This window comes from Hyaena hyaena, unplaced genomic scaffold, assembly GCF_003009895.1.
Source record: "Hyaena hyaena isolate Hyena2069 unplaced genomic scaffold, ASM300989v1 scaffold_272, whole genome shotgun sequence".
Taxonomy (NCBI): Eukaryota; Metazoa; Chordata; class Mammalia; order Carnivora; family Hyaenidae; genus Hyaena; species Hyaena hyaena.
The window spans coordinates 239,920-263,963 of record NW_024080906.1 but is presented as its reverse complement, the minus strand read 5'-3'; the positions used below and the strand labels follow the sequence as shown (position 1 = coordinate 263,963).

The window sequence follows — 24,044 nt, the reverse complement described above, 5'->3', positions numbered from 1 at the left end:
CAGTTTCATTCTGTTGCAGGTAGCTATCCAGTGTTCCCAACATCATTTGTTGGAAGAGTCTAGATCCCTTTCTTAATGGAACTCAACAGAAATTTATTCATTGTATACTGAGTACAAAACACAGCGTTCTATATTTCAGGGATTGTAAAGACACGACAATACCTCTAGTGGCTTACATTCTAACAGAAGGAGGTTTTAAGTAATCTAGGGTTTTATAACGTAAAGCAATTTTCATAAATACCTGTAGGGATGAATCTAGGTTGTACATGGTTGTGTGTAGGAAGGAGAAAAGGTGAATAAAAGGAATAGTTGATGGTTTTTCAAGAACATGTTAAAATATTGTATTAAAACCATCTTGAAAAGAAAATACCATTAAAATTTAAGTACTTCAAACTGGAAGGGCAATTCAGAGAAATAATATTGCTTTTATTACATAAAACTACTAAATTAAAAAGTCCTTCAAAATTTGATTCGTATTACAGATCAACACTCTTTTATGAATGTATACCATCTGATACATGTCACTGAAATTGATCCAGCCAAAAATATAATCTTGCATAGAAAATATTTTTTTTGTACTCCAAGTCAACAGTAAAAATATTTAAAATGATCACTTTAAATAAAGTACACCACAAAATTCAGTTAATATATAATTGCTATTTCTAAAATCAACTGAATAACAATATTTTTCTGTGATTTCTCCTTCGTTTCATATGCTTTCCAGTAGCTCAACAGATATTATGTAGGTCTACAAATCCCTGTATCATATTACCTGAAAATGCCAAGTCATTCATTCTTCAAACATTTGTTGGGTATCAACTATACGAAAATCACTATGCTAGGAACTTCACATACAAAGACAACTGAAACTGGGTATTTCCCTTTAAGTAGCATTAGTGGGAAGATAGACTAAAATAATTAAAATAGAATATGGTCCCTGCCATGGTATATGGGGTATGCATGTGGGGATGGTGAGTGCACAGAAATGGGCAGCTGGATCAGCCTGGAGAGCAGAGGGGAACATCAAGGGACACATCATGGAGAAAGTGATTCCCGAATGAAGTCAGAGATTCTAAAGGACAAATGGCATGTAGCACGTTGGGCACTGTGGAGAGAGCAGGAATGGAAGAGAGAAGGTTGGGTGCAGCCCTAGAGAGTTAGAAATATGGCGCTTATCAATTTTTGTGCCGACATGTAGCCAGGGGCCTGCTTTTGTGCAGTGCTCCTCGTTGTTATTTTTTAAAATACTAACCTATTTTTTATTCAGTATAATCAATACACAGCTAAAATTATTCATTATTTTGTCAGTGAGTCTTGTGTTATTCCAGCTTCTGTTAGCATTTCAAAGAAAAGTCCTTTCTGGCATATCAAATTCTGTGGTGTTTCAAATTCTGTAATCCTTCCAGAGTCTAGAACAAGTACCCTGCAATGTGAAAAGAATCCAGTCAGGTAATCTGAATCAGTTTTCCAGTTCACCCTTTTTTTTTCTTGTTAATGTAAAGTTTCGATTAGCATGTGAGTTATGTCACTATAAAATACGGGGACCAAGGAGCTCAAGAAGTATATCCAGAATATTCTAATATTCTGTTAGGATTAACATATTCTTCTAATTGTTTTAGAAAACAATTGTTTTCAGCACAGATAAGATTATTAATGGCATTCAGTATGTTGAGTATATTTAGTGACTAACCCTGTAGAGATAAATAGATACGTTTTATTTCTGAAAACAAAGCATACCTATCAGAATCAAGGATAGAATGCAATCTGTGAGCAATTGTCAGGATGGTACAATCAGAAAACTCCTTCCTGACTGTGGTCTGCACCAGGTTATCAGTCTCAAAATCGATGGAGGCTGTTGCCTCATCCAAGATGAGAATTTTTGTTTTTCGGAGCAAAGCACGAGCAAGACAGACAAGCTGCCGTTGTCCAACGCTGTTAAAAAAATAGTAAAATAATTTCTACAGTGGACTTTATGGCTACACACTTCCTGTTCTTTAATTCTGATCATATTACAATTCATTCTCTTTCTAAGCCACACATTCATTTATTCAAGACATATTTATTTTGCCAAAAGAGACAAAAATCTCAATGTGGAGTTTATATTCCTGTGGGTAGACAGAAAAAATAGACATGATAAATGAGTAAAATGCATAGTAATAAGAATTTCAAACACACAGAAAGGGAGGGTATAGAGTGTGGGACTGGGGTGGACATTAGATAGGCCTGCCAAAGAAATCCTCAGTGGATTGAGGAAGTTGCCTTTTATCTTGAGACCCTTAGGAAGGGGAGAGTGAGCCATGCAGATTTCCAGTGGAAACTTGTTCCTGGCAAAGGGAACAGAAGATGTAAAATCCCTGAGGCAGCCAAGGGCTGGCCTGGCATGTTCAAGAAACAGCAAGGAAGCCAATGTGGCAGAAATAGAGAAAGGTAGGGAGAGGCTGAGTCATGCAGTACAGGGCTTGAGGGAATCTAGTTCTCTTTCCTTATGTCTCTGATCATGTGAAAGGGACTATCATTGGGCATCAAACAGCCAGGAAGAAAAAAGGAGCCCCTTACAGCATTTTTTAGCAAGAAAGCTATTTGAGTAGGAGTCTTTACAAAAGAAGAGTCAATTAAATTAAAAGAAGTACTTTTCATACTGTATTGTTCTTTTTTTCTCCCTTTCTTCCCTTCACCAGCATTCCTGCGCCAGTAGCTACCATTTTATTCCTTGTCCCTCTTCCCTAGAGGGAATCGGCAATAGTGTGCTTTGAATAGACCAAAGGAGGTCTTTGGTGACTCAGAATCGAGAATCGATTTGTCTTTGAGGCATTAAACTCAAAGTTTCTAACGAGCCTTGGAATGAATAACCTGACCAGGCTTTGTTCTTAGCAGCTTACCTGAGGTTTTCACCGCCCTCTGAAATCTCATGCAGCAGCTTCCTGGGAAGGGACTGCACAAACTCTTTTAAGTGACACAGTTCTAGCACCTCCCACAGCTGGCTATCAGAATACTTGTCTAGGGGATCCAGGTTCATCTGAAGGGTTCCAGAAAATAAAACAGGATCCTAGAGAATAAAATCATCACCAGTAACCTCACTGTCACATGGTGCACAGATACATTAAAAAAATCAGACTCAGAAAATAAATAAGGAAAAAGCAAAAAAGGATCAGACCTAAATAATTACAAAATTCATTTTATATTGAAAGCAAAAGCAGAAGAGAATCAGAATAAGCTATAAGTGAGATTAAATCATTATCAATTTCCTGATCGTCTTTTTCCTTAACAATGTCAATACTAACCCTAATAATAATGATGATGATGACAGCTGCCATTTGGTCAGAGACATAAGATAACATAGAACAGAATAAATGCAAACTATAGTATGGACACAATATTATCAATCAGCATACCAACCCAGAAAAATGGAAGTCAATATTCCCATTTTACAGGTGGTGACCTGGAGGTTCCAAAGAGCTCTTGTCCAAATTGTCCAAAGACACAGAAGGTAAGTGGTTGAGTAGAATTCAAATAGGACCAGTCCATGCTCTTTCCAATTTACCAACATGCCTGGTGAAACTGTATTATACTACACTTGTATTTATTTTTAAGACAGGAATGACTAATATCTCTTTTCTTCATTAAATTTTTTCTCTGCAAGAATTCCATCCAAATTTGCTTTTGAAGTAAATTCATGAATACAAGCATATGTCTAAATAATATGACAAAGAGATTATAATATTCTAAGATATTTTTAGGAGGTAATACAAAGATATCTCATAAATGCTCAGCTTAAATCTCTCAAACTCAACTGAGTAAGTCATCTTTGACTACACAGGCATATTCTTGAGCCAATTTGCATACTTGTTAATGATCAAGTTCCTTTGATGCCAGAGATAGAAAAATCAAAGGACCTGAAAAATGATCTAACTGAATTATTGTTCTTTTCATCTTTTAAAATGTTTTTAAATTTCAAATCAAAAGAGGCAAAATTCTACACTCACTCTACCAACTAAGCAAGAGCTCTTGTAATTTTTTTCTTCCAAAAAACACCAATGCATGTTTCAGTCTGATCCACTTCATCCAAATTTCATTTGCATTTACTATTATGAAGGAACCTTTAAAGCAATGTACCAGTTTTCAAATAGATAAATGCATTTAGGAAAAATACTTTAGGGTAAGAGTGTTTAGTAGGATCCAGTTATGTAGTGATTTTTCATAACACATTTAAAATGCAGAAACCAACTATTTAAAAAAATAAAATAAAATGCTCTAGCTTTGAAAATGAATTTACATACTTGGAAGGAACATATTAAAAAAAAAAAAGAAGCTCACTTAGAAGGTGTTAATAAAGTCTACTAACAAAACAGTCTTTACCTGTGGAATAATATTAAGTTTGCCCCGAAGGTCATGAAGTCCGATAGTTGATATGTCGATTCCATCAATAATAATTTTGCCTCCTGATCTTTCCACAATTCTAAATAGGCAATTTGAAAGTGTTGATTTGCCTGCTCCAGTCCGTCCCACAATTCCAATCTGTAATGAAATGATCATGAACAGTTTGCACTGTGCTTTCTGTAAGGGACTGGGGCCTTTGCACTGACAAAAGATACACTGGATGTCAGGTCAGTGGGATTTAACTTTGCCAACTGGAATAGCCCTGACTGGCATGGAATATGTAATGTGAATTTGGAAAGATCAGTCTTTACCCAGACACTCAATGCTCACAGGAAAGGCTCAGGTTAAAATGTGTATTTTCTCTACTTTTTAGTAATTTCATAACCACATAGCCAGAGCTTGCCAGCAGCCGCCCGTGGGGCAGGCCACCCATGACCTATCCTGGGACTGGCTATTAACAGTGTGGCCAAAGACAACTCCAATAATGGCATGGTTTTCTTGGAACTTTCAAAGCAAGGCTTCTCTATTCTCCCCCCCTCCCCAAATAAAACAAACAAAGGGGACAAGAACCCTTTGCCAGAAGGATAGAAAATCCAAAGGAATGTTTGCAAATTCCCTTGGTGTATCAAAACAGCTACTATGTTAAAACTATAGAAGGTGGCCACAGCTAACATCTGAGGATCTTGGATTCCTGGACAAAATAATCACCTTGTCATAAATAGCAAGTGATTGCATATATTCCTTCGACCATGAAGACTAAAACAATCCCTTCTGGGTGTTGATTTGTACCTTGGTGCTAATGGGAACATAAGGCAGAAAAAACATTAAGGAGGTTGGTTTGCCCTCATAAAAGATCTTTTTTTTTTTTTTAAATTTTTTTTTAATCTTTATTTATTTTTTTATGTTTTTATTTATTTCTAGGAGAGAGAGAGACAGCGTGAGCAGGGGAGGGTCAGAGAGAGAGGGAGTCACAGACCGAAAGAGGCTCCAGGCTCTGAGCTGGCAGTCAGCACAGAGCCCGACGGGGGGCTCGAACCCACAACCGCGAGATCATGACCCAAGCGAAAGTCGGACGCCCAACCGACTAAGCCACCCAGGCGCCCCGCCCTCATAAAAGATCTTAAATCTGACACACTATGCCAGAAAAATCAGGAATCTGTTAAATTAATTGGCATAATCAAAATTCCACAATGATTTCACTTGTTCCAAAGACATTTTTTGTCCTTGATATTACTGCAGTGGACCTGGTTTAGAAATACAGAAAAAGAGATGTTTGGGGCTACAAAAGCCAGATCTGTAGAAGGAAAAATGTGATATTGCTGTTAATTTTTTGTTAATTCTTTTTTTACTTTTGTAAAATCTTTCTGTCTGGGGAAATAAGGTGTTTTTATAAAACATTTTCAAAAATGTGGGAAAAACTATAGAAGTAGAAATTACTTATAATCCTATCACCTGAAGAGAACCACTATTTATGGTTTACAACTATTCCAGGATATTTGCTAATGTGTTTACCTGTTTGCTTTTTTAAAACAGAAAACTGATATACTATCAACAGTTTTGTATATAGTTTTTATTAACCAGATTACATCTCAAGTATTTTCCCATCTCACTAGTAATCCTGGAAAACATGTCATTGACTATACAGATATTCTTTCCTATGAATTTACTGTATTTTAGGTAACTTAATTTTATTGTCTTATTATCACTCTTTACTTAACAGAGGAAGAAAAATAACAGTACACTACTACTGTGTATACATACAAATGAAATAAAATTAGTATGTAGAAGAGAAATCTGCACTTCCATATTTATATTCCCAATAGCCAAGATAAGGAAACAACCAAAGTGTCCACTAAAGAATGGATAAAGAAAATGTATATGTATGTACACACACACACACACACACACACACACACACACACACACAAACGGATACTATTCAGCCAATAAAAAGGAAGGAAATCCCGACATTTACAGTAACATAGATGAAGCTGGTGGACATTATGCTAAGGAGAATAAGATATACAGATTAAGACAAATACTGAACAATCTTCCTTATACGTGGAATCTAAAAGTCAAATTAATACTACCACAGAGTAAATGGTGGATACCAGGGACTGAGGAGTGGGCTAAAGGGGAAGATGTTGGTCAAAGGGCATAAACTTTCAGATGAATAAGAAGAACGTATTCTGGGGATGTAAAGTACAGTGAACTAACTGTAGTTAATAGTACTGTATTGTATACTTGAAATTTGCTAAAATAGTAGATCTTAGGTGTTCCTACCACATCTAAAAAATTTTTAAAACAAAAACAGAAAACCTTGTAATTATGTGAGGTGATGCATGTGTTAATTAATTTGATTGTGGTAATCATTTCACTATATATATATGTGTGTGTGTGTGTGTGTGTATCACATTGTACACCTTAAATATATACATTATTTACTTATTAATTATAACTCAGTAAAGCTGAAAAATAAAGTATACTAAAATCATGTTTCATGATATAGTATGCACAATTTTAAAATACCTTTTTAAAATTTTTTATCATTTACTAATTTTTGAGAGACAGAGGTAGAACACGAGCAGGAGAGGGGCAGAAAGAAAGGGAGACACAGAATCTGAATCAGGCTGTCAGCACAGAGCCTGACGCGGGGCTCAAACCCACAAACCATGAGATCATGACCTGAGCTGAAGTCGGATACTTAACCTACTGAACCTCCCAGGCACCCCTAAAAATACCTTTTTAAAATTTTATTTATTTATTTGGAGAAAGACAAAAAGAGCATGAGTCGGGGAGGGGTAGGGAGAGAAAGAATCCGAGGCAGGCTTCACAAGGCCAGTGCAAATCCTGATGCGAGGCTTAAACTCACAAAACTGTGAGATTATGACCTGAGCTGAAATCAAGAGTAGGATGCTTAGCCAACTGAGCCACCCAGGTGCCCCTAGAAATACCTTTTTTAAAAGAGGAAATTTTATTCTATATACTATTCTATATACTATATACTATTCTATATATTCTATATATATATAACCTGTTAGAAATAGTAGCTGAGATGAGGACAGTTTGGCATTCACTCATCACCCAGATACTGAGTATTTACTATGCTAGTCAGCGCTTTAGTTGCTGGAGATTCAGCAGTGAGCAAAACAGACACAAATTCTTGCCCTTACAGAGCATACAGCCTGCTGGGAAGGGACAGAGGAAACAGTTAATATCTTTATATGAAATGTGAACAAAAGACTATCTTCTACTCAATACCATATTAACCTTTGACCTTAACAACGAATGTTTTCAGATAAAAAGGAGAGTGAAACTTATAAAATATATATGGTACCTTCTCTTCTCCATGAGTCTGGAAACTGATATCTTGTAATGCTAAACCAAGATCATCTCGGTATCGAGCTTGAAAATTAATAAATTCCACTATCCCTTTATTGGGCCATTGTGCTGGAGGCCTTGTAGACATTATCCAGGGTGCCTTCAAACAAAGAAATATTACAATAACTACAATAAAAATACCTTTCCCTCTAAAAAATAATTATCATGCGTAAAAACAAAAGTGATGGAAAACATTTGTGGATATTATGATCTAAAAATAGTTTTAAATATTACCAGCATAAAATTTCTCATCTAGTTACAAGAAAGCTTAGAAATATTTAGCAGTAACAAGTCTTCCCATCTCCTATCCAGTTATTAAGAAGAGTCTTCTAGAGGCGCCTGGGTGGCGCAGTCAGTTAAGCACCCGACTTTGGTTCAGGTCATGATCTCACGGTTGGTGGGTTCAAGTCCTGCATCTGGCTCTGTGCTGACAGTAAGCTCAGAGCCTGGAACCTGTTTTAGATTCTGTATCTCCCTCTCTCTCTGACCCTCCCCTGCTCACGCTGTCTCTCTCTCTCAGAAGTAAATAAAAACCATTTAAAGTTTTTTAAAAAGAAGAGTCTTCTAAAAACCCTACAAAGGAGCTGAAGGTAACCTGTTAGAAATTGTAGCTGAGATGAGGACAGTTTGGCATTCACTCAGCACCCAGATACTGAGTATTTACTATGCTAGTCAGTGCTTTAGTTGCTGGAGATTCAGCAGTGAGCAAAACAGACACAAATTCTTGCCCTTACAGAGCATACAGCCTGCTGGGAAGGGACAGAGGAATAATATAGCATATGTAAAATGTTAAATAGTGAACAAGCTTTGGAAGATGGGAGATAGGCAAGGTTAGCGGTGGTGGAGTGATTTTAAGTGGGGAAGGTTGGGAAAGGCTTGGTTGGATATTATATGGGAACCAGATATTTGGATATGGGTTGAAGTGCTTTCCAGGAGGGCACCTCACAACATGTGCTGAGGTCCTGAGACAGGGGCCTGCCTGGGATGTTGGGGGAACAGCAGGAAGCAGAAGAGGGTAGGAGAGTGTGGTGTCTGGGCAGCAAGGTGAAAAGTTTTCACGAGAGTGAGTGATGGCCAGTGTCAGATGATGGATCAGGTCAAGTGAGGCCTGAAAGGAAACCACTGGTGATCTCCAAGGGCAGGTTCAGTGAAGTGGTGAAATTTAAAGCCTGTTTGGAATGAGTCCAAAGTAGAATGAGAGAAGTATAGGCTATTCCAAAGAATTCTGCTGTAAAAAAGTGCAGAGAAAGGAGGCTACAGAGAGATAAATAGAATTATCTGGACAGTTTACTTCTCGCATGTCAACAGTTTTTATAACTTGAGTTATCAAATTATATAAAGATTATTTTTTAATGTTTCTTTACTTATTTTGAGAGAGAAAGGGTGCACGTGAATGGGGGAAGGAGCAGAGAGAGAGAGAGAGAGAGAGAATCCCAAGCAGGCTCCGCACTGACAGTGGCGGACAAGGCTTGAAACCAGGAACCGTGAGATCATGACCTGAGCCAAAACCAAGAGTTGGATACTTAATGGACTGAGCCACCCAAGTACTTCACATAAAGATGATTTTTTTTTTCCATTGTGTTGGTGTGGGTATTTTATGTGTGTATACATACACATTTTATTGTTTTTTTACAATATGAAAAGTATATTACAATTTTATACATATAAACAAAAAGTTTACATACAAAAATATATATACAAAAACTTAGAAAATACAGAAAACAATAAAATGGTCATCACATGGCAATAGGCTGAGCAAACTGAACACTGATAATTGGAGGTTGTGAAGGTAGATTAATCTTCCATGAAATATGGGTAAAAAAGGAAGTTAAGACCCGAGGATGAATCTAGAGGAAGAATCAAAGTTCAGGTAGGAGTGGGAGGATGCACATATTAAATTTTTTTAAGTTTATTTATTTTGAGAGAGAAAGAGAGGCACGGAGGGGCAGAGAGAGAGAGAGAATCCCAAGCAGGTCCCTCGTCAGCTCCAAGCCCAATGTGGGGTTTGAACTCTCCAACTGTGAGATCATGACCTGAGCCAAAATCAAGAGTCCAGTTGCTTAACCTACTGAGCCACCCAGGCCTTCTGGGCTGTCAATAATATTTAAACATATTTGTAAGTTGAGAGGCAAGGGAGTCAGGGAATTGATATGTAGGAATTAAAGGAAGTGGTTAATGAAGCAACATCTGAGAGAAAACATGAACAGATATTACCAAAAATACAAGTAGAAGCTCCAGTTTTCTATTTGGAGGACGGACACCTTTTCCTGAGAGTTATGAGCAAAAGAGGAACATTTCATGAAGATTTTGATACCTTTATAGGTGGACTGAAGAAGATATAGAAACTCAAGTCAACTTTAACATCTGCCTTGTTAATTCACAGAACTGGGAGGCAGAAGTAAATCAGATTACTAAAATACAATGAAAACTCAAATATCATACTCTGTCAATAGTCTAATTCTACTTTTTAAAAAATTTTTAAATGTTTATTTTTGAGAGAGAAAGAGATATAACATGAGTGGGGAAGGGTCAGAGAGAGAGGGAGACACAGAATCTGAAGCAGGCTCCAGGCTCTGAGCTGTCAGCACAGAGCTCCATGTGGGGCTTGAATCCACAAATCGTGAGATCATGACCTGAGCTAAAGCTGGATGCTTAACGGACTGAGCCATCCAGGTGCCCCTTTAAAAAAATTTTTTTTAAATGTTCATTTATTTTTGAGAAGGAGAGGCAGAGTGTTATTCTTCTACTTTTGTTAAGTTTATTTATTTTTGAGAGAGTGGAGGAGAAAGAAAGAGAGAAAGAGAGAGAGAGAGAGAGAGAGAGAGGAAGAGAGAATCCATAGCAGGCTCTACACCACCAGTACAGAGCCTAATACTGGGCTCAAACTCAGGAACCTTGAGATCATAAGAGTCGGGCACTTAACTGACTGAGCCATCCAGGTACCCCTAATTCTTCTCTATTCTAAATTATAACTAATTAAAGGAAACAAAGCAGACTGATTTATTCTCCTCCTCTTTCCCATGCACAAAGAAGCTAATGATGAGAAAACAGAACAGAAGATATAAGCAATAAAGGTACAGTTAATTTAAAAACTGCAGACTATTTATGAGAGAACTATATTAAGACACCTTTCTCAACATAAAATCCTCACAAAGTTATAATCTTAGGTTGAATATTTTACTCTACATTGGTAGAGGACAAATCATTGTGCCTTCTAAAAACAGGTAATCATATTTCATTCTTATAACATAACTGAAATAGGGATGTATCTTACAATTTATGTACTATCCTAATTCAGTCAACTGTGGTCTTTTCTTCTATTTTTGTGATACATAAAATAATAGTGTATTTCACAATGTGCTGTGGTTTTAATTTCATTGAAATGCTGAATATTAAAACATGAATTTGGAAAAGCAAGTTTTGTTTAAAATTTATTTTCTTTATTTTTTAAACATTTATTTATTTTTGAAACAGAGAGAGAGAGAGAGAGTGAGCGGGGGAGGATCAGAGAGAGAGGGAGACACAGATCCAAAGCAGATTCCAGGCTCTGAGCTGTCAGCACAGAGCCTGACATGGGACTCAAACCCACAAACTGCAAGATCATGACCTGGGCTGAAGTTGGACACTTAACTGACTGAGCCACCCAGGTGCCCCCAAATTTATCTTCTTAAATATCATTTCAAATTGCATTACAATATCTTAATCCTGCATCTATTTATTGGTTATTTAGAAGTGCTTACCTCTTTACTTATATTTTCATATTCACAAACTCTTTCAATGGAAACTGCATTGGTTTCAATTTCACAAGCTTTCCTTACCCAAAAATTCAGAGATTGGGTAATCTGGAGGGAAAAACCCAAGACCCAAGAGCTTAATGACTGGTTCTTTAGTCTTTTACATAATATGAATAATACTTTATAAAGTTTTACTTTTCATAGTTTTCATATACTTTTACCTTTTCTGATTATTTAACAACTTTAGAAGTAAATATACTTATATATTTGCACACAAGTGTTTCTGCAAGTATGTTAAACTGATTAAATAATGTTTTTTTGTTTTTGGCAGAAGACAGAATGAATATAGTTCAACAGGTATTGAAGGAGTTCACACTTGGTGTAAGGAATGATGGATACCAAGACTGATGGGCTATGCCTCAAGAAATGTACATCCCAAGTGAGAAAAAAGTTGTGCACGATGTTACCTTTGGCAGAATTCACTGGAAGCAGGATTCTCCTAACTCTTGACCACTCTTGTCTCTCTCTTTTTTTTTTAACTATACTTTCTTCTCACCCTACCCACAAATATAGGTGGCAATTCAAGCCTAATTCTGAATGTCAAAAAAACTCTTGTCAATTCAATTTTTCCTTAAGTTTGGTGTCAAGTCATTTGATGGCCAACCTGACTTGAACTAATATTGGGTTCTTTAAAGTTTTTATTTAACCCACTTAAACATTCACATATTTTACTCCAGAACAAGTAGTTTGATTATGGGATTCTGCCCTTGACCTTGACTATAGTATGTGTCATTATTTCCTTTCTACAAGACTAAGTTCTGAATTCTGAAATGCAACTGGCCTTAATTAAGCATCTTGGATAAGGAATGAAGGGCAAGTACCCAAATCATCTAGACTTATCCTCTAACAATGTGTAATTATACTAAGTAATTTAAGAAATATTCTGTTTTACAAAAAGGGCATGAACACACTCATAACACTAGTGCTTTTCAGTGTAATATAAAATAGGGCTTATTAGGAAAAAACATAAGCAAAGAAGCAGCAGACCGTGTATTCTCCCGAGTTTGCATTATCCTTGGTTAGACTGGGCGAACTGGATTGGCAGGCCACAATGGAGAGAGGCCCTACCCTTGTTACATTCTATAAATCCATAAAGATAGGAGAGCAGGAAACTTCTGGGTAACTATGTAAAGCAGGAGTTTCCTGGTCTTTAACACTCAGCCTGTTCTTTCTGTGAGCTGACTCAGAATTGCTGAGCCTGTTTCCTGCTAGTAGCAGCAGAGGAAGAAATGAGCCTCAGGGTAATCCAGATTTGTCTCTCATTACTTAGTTAATACAATCTGTAATTCAGACAGGCAAAGGAGAGGAGAGTTTAATTAACTGGATTATAAACATATCACATACCACAAAATCATTATTACTTACATTTAGGGCATAGGATATAGACAAGCCAACTATTGCTGAATCTATCGAATTGCCAGCCAGCACAGCAAGGAGTGCAGCAAAAAATACCATTAAGTTGCCAAGGAATTCAAGTCTAACAGACAGCCACCTGTGATAATGGAAAATATTCTTCAACCGAGATGCAAAAGTTTTGTTGCATTTGGTCTGAACTCTCCTCTGGGAAATGGAAATGTAAACATCAATAGCTTCTCCCTTTTATTCTTCACTTACTTAGATTTCAGTCAAAATGGGACTGTTGCAGTGATGATACATTAAAGGATTCCTCTGCATAAAAACACACTTTACTTTTGCTGAACTTTGCTTTAAAACTTAATCAGAATTAAAAAGAGAACACCAGCTAAAATGATGCATCATATTTTAAAATCCTATTGGAAAATCAATCACCTTTATGAATACATATTCTTTTTTCTACGGTAAAATCAGTCTCCAAAAGTTAAAATGTGTCCAGCTATTATTTAATATTTCATTTCCCTTTTATGTGCGATGATATTATAAAGTATTGTTTGCTAATAGGATATATTCTACAAATACAGAATATAACAGAGCCATACCTTTAGTAATTCCAATAGCATCCTATATGACCTTCAAAAAATCTGGGATATTATTTTCATGCAAGATAGCATGTACTTTTATATGAATATAAATTGATACATTTCAACTTAAATGTGTGTTAAATATTAGAAACAGCTAAGGCTTTCTTCTTTTTCTTTTTTTAATAATTTCATGAAATGCCATTACAAAACATTCTTTCTGTTTAGAAGTCAGTGCACAAGACATCTAAAAAGAGACTGGTCTTGAGGTAGGTCTATTGATGTCACTTACCTGTTTGAAATTACATTATTGTAGAAACAGACCAAGTTCTCATTCACCACCTCTTTGTTTTGCTGGATAAACCTCTGTTCATGTCCAAATGCCCGGATAGTGGACACCCCTGATAAAGTCTCACTAAAGTGGGAAATGATAGGAGAGCGAGACGCTCCTGCCAACCGTCGGATCTGCCGAGAGCTTGCCACGTAGTATCTCTAACCAGAAAACAGAAAGAGGCAGTTGGAAAGATGTAGCAGAAATTGCCTTAAGAGTTTGAAAATGGCAAGACACTGAGTGACCCCCAAAAAGTGAGGTTCAAGTTCAACCTCCAGTACCTGTGAGTGTGGCTTTATTTGGAAATAGAATCTTTGCAGATGTCATTAAGGATCTCTAAATGAGATCATCCTGGATTTAGGGTAGACCCTAAGTCCAGTGCTGAGTGTCCTTGTAAGAGACAGAAAAGGAGAGGACAAAGACCTAGGGAGAAAGCCATGTGAGGATGAGACTGGAATAATGTGCGCATAAACCAAGGAAAATGCCAAGCATTGTTGACAGCCACCAGAAGCCTAGAGAGAAGCATGAAACCAATCTCCCTCAAAGGCTCCAGAAGGAACCAACCCTATGTGCACCTTGATTTTGGACCGTTGGCCTCCAGAACTGTGAAAAAATAACATTTCTGTTGTTTTAAGCTACCAAATGTGTTACAGGAGCCCTAACGAATACATCCTTGGCACAGTAAAAAGCCCAGATTCTGGAGAGCATAGCTAGAACAGAGGTGGGCAAAGTTCCGCTTTGATCATCCTTTCAACCAACCATTACTTCGTACCTACTATGTCCCATGTTGGAAATGTGACCAGGGAGTTAACCCATTAAGTGAAGGAAGTCAATCAAGTGTTCAGACAATACTATTTTTGTTCCTAAATATAATTATGAATATATATATATTTGGTCTACACCTCCACCCCACCCCAGTGCAGCCACAAGTATAACTGGCTACTTCCCCTCCAACTTGGTTGAGAATAATTGGGATGAACAAGACAAGTGCTGGAGGGAGCGTGTCCTGAGTTAACTGCACCATCATTCACCAGCCCCGGGTAATTGTAACACACTGGAAATGAAAATTGAGAACTACCACATCTTGCAATTTTTTTCAAGAAAATCTTTGGACCTGGAGTTTTATATATATTCACTGATTATCAAATGTCTTCATTTTGCTAAAAACACTGAGCAAGCTAAGCAAAAACATATCTGAAACTACATATGGCCTGTCGACTTGCAGTCTACCAGCTCTGCTCTGTGCTAAGTGCCCTGGAGAACTCAGAGGATTATGGCATTCTGGAATTGCAAGGGGACTTAAGAGACTGTCATAAAGAAATTTTCAGGGAATTTCAATGAATTGCAAAAGCCCTGGAGTCCTTCAGGATACAAATCTCTCCAGAATATTTCATTTAAGAACTATTGATATAGATCAATGCTTCTCACACTTTAGTAAAAAGGTTTGTTAAAACACAGACTGTGGGGGGTGCCTGGATGGCTCAGTTGGTTAAGCGTCAGACTTCGGCTCAGGTCATGATCTCACGGTTCATGGGTTTGAGCACTGTGTTGGGCTCTGGGCTGACAACCAGCTCAGAGCCTGGAGCCTGCTTCAGATTCTGTGTCTCCCTCTCTCTCTGACCTTCCCCTGCTCACGCTGCCTCTCTCTCTCTCATCTCAGAAATAAATAAAACATTAAAAAAATTTAAAAAAACACAGACTGTGGGCCTCGCCCTGATATATTCTTTATTTCCTCCCAGTTTTATTAGAATGTGATTACCAAATAAAATTATATACATATTTATTAACATGTGATTTTTTTAAAAAAGAGGTACAACCAGAGATTCGGATTCAGTAGGTCTGGGGTATGGCCCATAGGTCCAGTGACCATTCTTTGAGTAGCACTGCTATAAAACAAACCTCCGGTTTTATAGGGAGAAGCAATGAAGCCTAGAAAGGGAAGTGATGTGCCAAACATAAGAGTCAGGAAAGTAACTAGAATTTGAGGCTCCTGAATTCACATTCAGGGCTCATCCCATACAGTGTTCCCTAACAAGATGTGGTTTCTAGACTCATGTCCACTTCTGGTCACCCTGTTATAGTTTACCAACCACAAGACTATCACATAAATTTTCATTTTTGATATGAGGCATTATTTTTTTTTTTTAAGCAGATACAACTGATTCTCAAAACCATCCCTCATGTTCTAGATTTGTGGATTTGTTTCTTTTAGCTCTAAGATGTAGTTGTCTTCCCTGGAGGACTTACAATTTCACTGGGGAGACAATTTGTGTCTAAAAATAGCGTATAATACTAGCAGTATAATAAACCCATAATACCTGAATGAGTCTGATCTCTTTGCACTATTTTGGTAGAGAATACTTCATTTGCACAGAAAATGAAACATGACCTAGGCCATGAAAGGTAAGTAAGATCCAGTCAGTCAGAGAAAATAGGGAAAAAACATAGGAAGAAGGATGAATAATAATCGCATAGGTGTAGAAATGAGAAAATGATTAACATTCTGGTTTGGGCAGATTAAACTCTAATATGTATTTTAAAACTTGGGTTTTGGGAAAGCATTGAACTATAATAACTGCATCTGTTTATGTAAACAGCCTCAAAATACTTTCATATTTAAATCAAATATGTGTTAAGACATCTCATTAAAAAAATAAACTTCATTTTACACTATAGCCTTACAGTGACATAATTTTAGAATGAAGTTGACCACATTGTAATTGGAATATAAAGATATATATCATGAGAGATCTCTTTAGATCTTCTAGGAGTACTTTGCTGATATCAGGGAGAACAGGACAAAAAAGCAGTATCTGTCTTTTGGATTTACAAGCATATTAACTTTCTGCTAAAATGCAAAGACCATATAGATTTTGTGGTGACCATAAAAATGCACAGCTCAGTTCACCTGTTGCAGGGAGAACATCTACTACTCTATTAGCATGGAGGCCATGTTTCCCATAGGTTGTTTACAGGCAATGACGGTGCATGGCAGGGGTGCTAACACAGGCCCATTTTGGGGACACATGGAATACTTCAATGGGTGACATTGGTTGTAGACTTCCCATCCATTTGATGAATCTTTCTGGAAATGTCCTGTAATCCAAGATTTTCCCCACCCAATCCTCTTCACTCCCTCACAGGAATCAGACCGGCATTGCTGTCTGAGGGCTCACAGCCTTCTCTGGCTCCCTTTCCTTTATCTTTTGCAGGCATTCCCCAGTAACATACTATATGGAATCCTTTCTTGGAATCTCCGGTTTGGAGAACTTGAACTAACAGGCAATTTAAGTGGCTCTGAATCTGTAACTGACTGTGACTTCTGTTATTAATACACATAAAAGTTCATGTACTTACCTGTATAATGAAATAGAGGAAAGCCAAGGGAATAACCCCCAGAATGAAGAGTGGTAAAGCTCCTACAATGACCAAAATGGTTCCAATAACATCCAATGTACAATTCACCCAGGTCCGTAAGTAATAATGGAAACGCATATCAATTATAAACATGTCCTAAAAAAATTGGTATCAGGTCACTATATTTTTAACTTTTCACGGTTTAAAATGAGATGAAGAAATATATCATTCAATGTAAAAATAAAAAAAAAATAAAAACCTGGATGTGACAAGATGATGATTGAATAAGTCTAACTACATGGTCTTTGCCCTTCCCAATCTACCCCCAAGTAGTTTCCCCCAGTGGTCAGGTGTAATTGTTAAGAGGGTGTTCTTCCAGAAATTTTCAAGGGTTATTTTGATTATATGTGTAAGATGTGATGCTTCTATACATCAATTATAAATGTCCCAAGAATGAGAAGTAAAATAACAAGGAAATCTATACAAAACATAATCCCATCTCTCGAGGGTGATTTTTTTTTTTTACAAATGCTATTGCAAGATATTAAATATGGTTCATCATTTTTAGGTATGCTATTCAATAAGGTATGGCTCTACTTACCTTGGTGAACCGATTGATGATCTGGCCTATAGGATTCATTTCAAAATACTGGAGTGGGAGGTGTAACACATTATCCAATAGCTGAGCATACAAAGTTCGAGAGGCAGCCAGGGATCCCTTAGTGAGTACATAGGCTCCAGAACAGACAAAGAGACCTAAAATTGTTACAAATACCAAATTATTATCAAGGACATGTTAACCTCTTTAAATAATTTTATATTTTAATGCTCAAAGGTTGTTTATCATAGCATTTTTAAAATGGAAAACTCAAGAAGCAAACTTAACAATGTGTAATTGTGGATCAAACTGAGTATAAATTTATATGGTTCACTGATAATGAATACAGACAGTCTGATGGGTTGCAATCCTATCAAAAAAGAACTCTCCTTATTCATAGGCATAGATTCTAGAGGAATGCACAAAACGTAACAGATCAACCAGGTTAACAGAATTCTAAGCACCTATTTGTGATGTCTCATGGGACAATATGGTAGTCATTGGTGCTGCTAGCCAAATAATTTTAGTTCTCCTAGCTTCTAGTCCATGGTAGAGTTGTTCTTCCTGGCCTCCTTGATGTATGGGACCATATTAAGAGTTCTGAAGAACAAGTTGAAGGAGAAACAACACATAATACCAGGTTAAGTAATTGCTGGTACCAGAAACTGCTAAAGTTTATTCCTTGGAGAGTGCCTGCTAACATTTATAATGGTGGTTGGACTGCTTCTTCAACTTGGGTCCAAGAACAAGTGTAGTCCTTTACCTGAACCACAATGAACACTTTCTTTTTTTTTTTTTTTTTTTTTGGTCTATTAAGCTCCTGAGATTTGGTTGGAGGAACTGTTGTTCTTGCAACAACTGAAAAAGCAGACATATAAATAATAAACATCTAGCTTTATCTATTGACTATTATTAGCTGCATTTGACAAAGTATGACAAGAAAGAGACATGCTCATAAAAAGAGCTATCCATGTGGGAGAGGAAATGAAAGGACAAAGAGTTCTCTCAGATCGGAGAACTGATAGGGCTAAAAGAAGACATGGTATGTTACAGTGATTGGTCAAGGATGGATATGTGATTCAAATTGTTTCAAGGAATATCATTTCATGGATTTCTATGGAAGGAAGTTCTTTGAAAGAGAACATTTCCATCACCACGTGAAGCCTGAGAATTAAGCCAATGAGGACAACAAGTAGAGTTGATAAAGAATAGTGGACACTTCATCTAAGCACGGGGATGGAGTGTGTATAATGACCTATGTCTGGACTTTTCAGTTTGGGGAGTCAATAAATTCCCATATTACTTGTGCTAGTTTGCTCTCAAAGGGGATACACAATTGCTCCACTGCTCTCTAATATAAAAAATTTGCTAACAAAAGTGTGATGCCAGCAAAATTCTTATTCCCTTATAAGTATGTTTAAATGAAACAAAAGATAGTTAACACTGATCATCTTAAATTATTTTTGCTAATTCCTTTATATTTTAAATAATATCACATGCTGCTGTTAAGTGATTTCTTAGCCTTAAATATTTTCTTTTTTTTTCTACCTCACTTCCCCATACTTCCTTCGTTCTCTTTCAAAAACAGGTTATCACCCTCTTTCCTCGAATAAATATTCAATATTTATATTACCACCAAACATACATTATGCATAAAGTTCACTAAATTTATTATGGTTGTGCCACTCTTTTTTCATATTCTTAGTTTTCTATGCGACACGCACTAATTTATTCCCAAATACTTCAAGAGTCAGCAAATCTCTTCTGAATATATTCAAACTCATCAGATATTCTATTATTTCCTTATTCTATTATTTAGCCCCCTCCTCTTTTGCAGCATCATCTACTCTTTTGGAACCCTCTTTCTCTCCACTCTAAACTTGAATGGTTGCAAGATAAGAACACTTGCATTCTTCACTTATGGGAAATGCTAAATATTATGAATCTGATCATTTTCACCTGAATTTACTGAAACACTTATATGAATGTTGGACTTCCTGAATTATGCCTTTAATTTTCTTATTTATCATTTTCCATTTATATTTTTTATGTTGTACTCCTGGGATAATGTCTTCTAATATATCTTCTCCATTTGTACAATCTCTTTAAATTCTTTAAATGTTTCAAGTATATTTTGTCTAAGATTGAACTTATTTCAGCACATTTTTGCACTGGCTTAGTGGATATACTATTTTGAATCTCTGAAGATACTAATTTGACATTTAAGCTTCTATTTCAAAAAGGATTGTTTCATTGCTGAATGTCATTGTTTTATTTGTTAGCTCTTATTTATACTGTTGGTTTGATTAAAATGCAAAACCATCCATCATTATCAGTTTAAACATATGAAATAAACACATGGTTAATGAATAGAGGTAACTGATATGGCTTCCTTCTGCTATTGCACACATTAATTTCCTCCAACATTTTTTTTTGTTTTGTTTTTGTTCTCTGAATGGAAGAGATTGCTTCAAATTCTACAAAAGTGGGTAGGTGTGACACAGAATCTGGAATACTGGAATCTAGACATGTAGGCTAAAGCTTCTCCAAAAGCCATTTAAGGAGAATTTCTTCTATGTATATCACACACACTAGAAAACCTCATTTCGTCTTTAGATGTCAGCTTTCTAGTTTTCATTGTATTACTACAATAAGGTTGCTGTGCACATTGGTGATGGTGGTGGGTGTTGTAGGAGAGGCCAATGGGAAGAGAACAATGGTCTGGTGAATTATTGGGATTATTTCCATGTAATTCAAGTCTACTCTCTACCCATGACCATGAGTTTATTGTTTCTCCACAGCTCAAATGAACAACTCCCTCTTCTGTTACAGCTTCCTCCATATTTACAGGTTCTTCTACCTTAATTATCTATCAGTATAACTGCTTATGTAAAAATTTATCACTCTGAAATCTTCTGAGGTCTTTCCTTTTATATTTATTCATTATCATTTCAGTGGAATTTTGTGAGGTAAGTAAAAAAGATGATCTACTCACTCATGTTAAACTAGAATCAGCAGTGTACTGTAAACATTGCTTTGGGGACATCTGGATGGCTCAGCCAGTGGAGCGTCCGACTCTTGATTTCAGCTCAGGTCATGATCCCAGGGTCATGAGATGAAGCCCCAGTTAGGTTCCATGCTGGGCATGGAACCTGCTTGGGATTCTCTCTCTCAATCTCTTCTCTCTCTCTCTCTCTCTCTCTCTCTCTCTCTCTCTCTCCCCCACTATAATTTCATATTGTATGGGAGAAAGGAAGTTCCTAACAACGAGACATAAAACACAATAGATACAAGATGTTCAGAATGTCCTAGAGATTCTAGGCAAATAGCTGGGACCCAGGGAAAAAAATGTTCAGAACTATGTCTTAGAAAACAATGTAAGATTTTTATTTTTGTTATAAAATATATATCTAACATTATGCTTTGAATTCTACTTTATTTTGAATGTTAACACTTACATAATTCATAAGAGGCCTGCGGTATTAACATATGACAATGCTGTTTATGCTTTCACTCCTCCCACCCTCCTGCCGGCTTTTTAATTTTGTGAGTTTGATGATGTCAGGGAATACAGACTGCTCTTGATTGGACAAAATTCCATAAGATGTAGCTATGGTCTACTGAAAAAACCAGAAATTATGCATTTTCATTTCTTAGGTTCACCCTACTTAGAGATGACTTATAATTGCATCTAATAATAAATCTTCAGAAAATTTTAATTTTTAATGCAAAAAATTAAAAAAAATAAGAAAAAATAGAGAAGATTCATATTTTAATGACTGAAGACCACTTTAGACAAAACACAAAACAGGAAAAAATCTTTTGATAAAGCTGTGCATAATCTATTGCCTTCATTACAAAATATTTCCTATGTCTATTGGTAGTTAATTAAAAATAAGACAGTCTCTTCAACAAATGGTCTGGTAAAACTAGAAGCAACATGCCAAGGAATGAAACTGAATCACTTACTTACACCATACACAAAAATAAATCAAAATGAATGAAAGACCTAAATGTGAGACAGGAAACCATCAACATCCTGCAGAACACAGGTAGTAACCCCTTTGATATAAGCCATAGCAACTTCTTACTAGATATGTCTCCTGAGGCAAGGGAAACAAAAGCAAAAATAAAATATTGGTATTATATCAAAATTAAAAAAATCTGCACAGTGAAGGAAACAATCAACAAAATGAAAAGACAACCTATGGAATTGGGGAAGATATTTGCAAATGACATATCTGATAAAGGATTAGTACCTAAAAATTATTTAAAAAATACAAAATTCACCTTCCAGAATGGTTAAAGTCAACAATACAAGAAACAACAGGTGTTGGTGAGGATGTAGAGAAAGGGAGATCCCCTTGCATTGTTGGGAATGCAAACAGGTGCAGCCACCCTGGAAAGCAGTATGAAGGTTCCTCAAAAAGTTAAGAAGAAAACTGCCCTGTGATCCAGCAACTGCACTACCAGGTATTTATGCAAATAATGCAAAAGTACTAATTCAAAGCGATATAACATCCCAATGTTTATGGCAGCATTATCTGCAATAGACAAATTATGGAAAGAGCCCAAATGTTAATTCACTGATGAGTGGATAAAAATGTTGTGGTGTGGACACACACACATACACACACACAATGGAATATTTCTCAGCCATAAAAAAAGATGAAATCTTGCTATTTGCAATGATGTGGATGAAGCAAAGAATGTTATGCTAAGGGAAGTAAGTCAGTCAGAGAAAGACAAATGTCATATAATTTCACTCATATGTGGACTTTAAGAAACAAAACAGATAAATATAGGGGGGAAACAAAAAGAGAAGCAAACCAGGAAAAAGACTCTTAATTGTTGAGAATAAACTGAGGGTTACTGGAGGGGTGGGGGGAATGTGTTAAATGGGTGATGGGGATTAAGAAGGGCACTTATTGTGAAGAGCACTGGGTGTTGTATGTAAGTGATGAATCACTAACTTCTACACCTGAAACTGTTAGACTGTATGTTAATTAAGTAGAATTTAAATAAAAAATTAAACAATTCTCATTTTACAATGATAAAATTGTGAATACTAAACCTGCATACCTTGTCTAGTATAGGAAATGATATTTGCTCACTTAAAATATTCTTCAAGGTATACTGAATTTCCCCAAAAGTTTTAACAGGAGCTCCTGGATTGGTATGGGTTTAACTCTCATATGTACACGTGACAGACACAGATATAGAGATATTCGTATATATGAATCTTCTTTGGTGCGTAGCATTCTAGACCACTATAACCATTCTTTCCTCAATGAATTGTAAACTACAAGCCAATAAACTTGCCTCTTACTGATTCAAAAGCAAACACACTGTATCTTTCACACTATAGCTAATCTTTATATATCATTTTAGTCATTCACATAATATCTCTTTTCCCCATAAATTTTGTTAACAGGATGAGAAAATAAACATAAATCTGTCTTATAATATTTGCTTACTTTTTGATAGAGATACTATTAGCAATATTATGGCCACACAATAAAGATGGAAAAGGGCCAAAGAAGCAAAGCTCTAAGTTTCATATTTTTTATTTTATCTTTATTTTCTTTTACCAAATGCATGTACCTCTCTTTGTGTTTTCCCTTATGAATATCCTTAGATAGCACTACTTGCATGTATTATTTTCTAATTTGAATTTGCTATCATTCTCCTTCAAGGTGCCTTACTTTCTTTTCATAAACACACACAAAATGTCTGTATTTTAAAAAAATCTTCACTTTATGTCTACTGTACTTTTGAATATCCTTTTGTTTTCTCTTTCAAATCACCCAACTTCTTTGAAGGACAATATGTATCTTCTCCTTAATCCTCAATTATTCAACTACCTACAATCTGTATTCTTTTCCCACCTCTTTCTCGATTATGCATCTTTAACTACAATCATGGGTCTTTTCTCAATTTTCTTTCTCCTTAACATTTCTACAGCATTTCAGAACCATTGAAAAGATTTTTGAAGGACTGTTTTTTTTTTTAGCTTTTGTTGCATCACACTTTGCACTTGGAAAGGAGTATATCATAGTATAGAATTTTCCAAAATACAATCTGTGGAAAACAAGTTGCTCAAGGTGTTAATGGATAACACAAAGAAAATAATTTTTTCCCATGGTCAAATGGATTTGAGAAACATTGATTTAAATATAATTAAATGAGTCAATTTATTGAAGAATATCTCAAAATTTTTAGCAAAAGGAAAGAAAAAGGATTTCAGATGCATAGAAAAATATAGTTCTGCT

The 24,044-nt window shown here is 36.2% G+C and overlaps 1 protein-coding gene across 3 annotated transcripts in view; it reads right to left on the bottom strand.

Moving 5' to 3' along the window:
- Positions 1–338: 338 nt before the first annotated feature.
- LOC120240991 (multidrug resistance-associated protein 1-like) overlaps positions 339–24,044 on the bottom strand; it is an 85,098-nt gene continuing 61,392 nt past the window's right edge. For 2 of the 3 annotated variants that reach the window (XM_039245897.1, XM_039245896.1), the window contains exons 18-27: positions 17,776–17,930; positions 17,175–17,330; positions 13,779–13,978; positions 12,918–13,044; positions 11,499–11,600; positions 7,715–7,858; positions 4,357–4,515; positions 2,880–3,046; positions 1,738–1,932; positions 340–1,423 (exon numbers count right to left, since the gene is read on the bottom strand). In XM_039245897.1, the coding sequence (XP_039101828.1) occupies positions 1,297–1,423; positions 1,738–1,932; positions 2,880–3,046; positions 4,357–4,515; positions 7,715–7,858; positions 11,499–11,600; positions 12,918–13,044; positions 13,779–13,978; positions 17,175–17,330; positions 17,776–17,930 (1,532 nt within the window). In that variant the 3' untranslated portion in view covers positions 340–1,296. Of the gene's footprint in view, positions 1,424–1,737; positions 1,933–2,879; positions 3,047–4,356; positions 4,516–7,714; positions 7,859–11,498; positions 11,601–12,917; positions 13,045–13,778; positions 13,979–17,174; positions 17,331–17,775; positions 17,931–24,044 lie in introns of all 3 variants that reach the window. The other variant, XM_039245894.1, reaches the window with a different exon arrangement.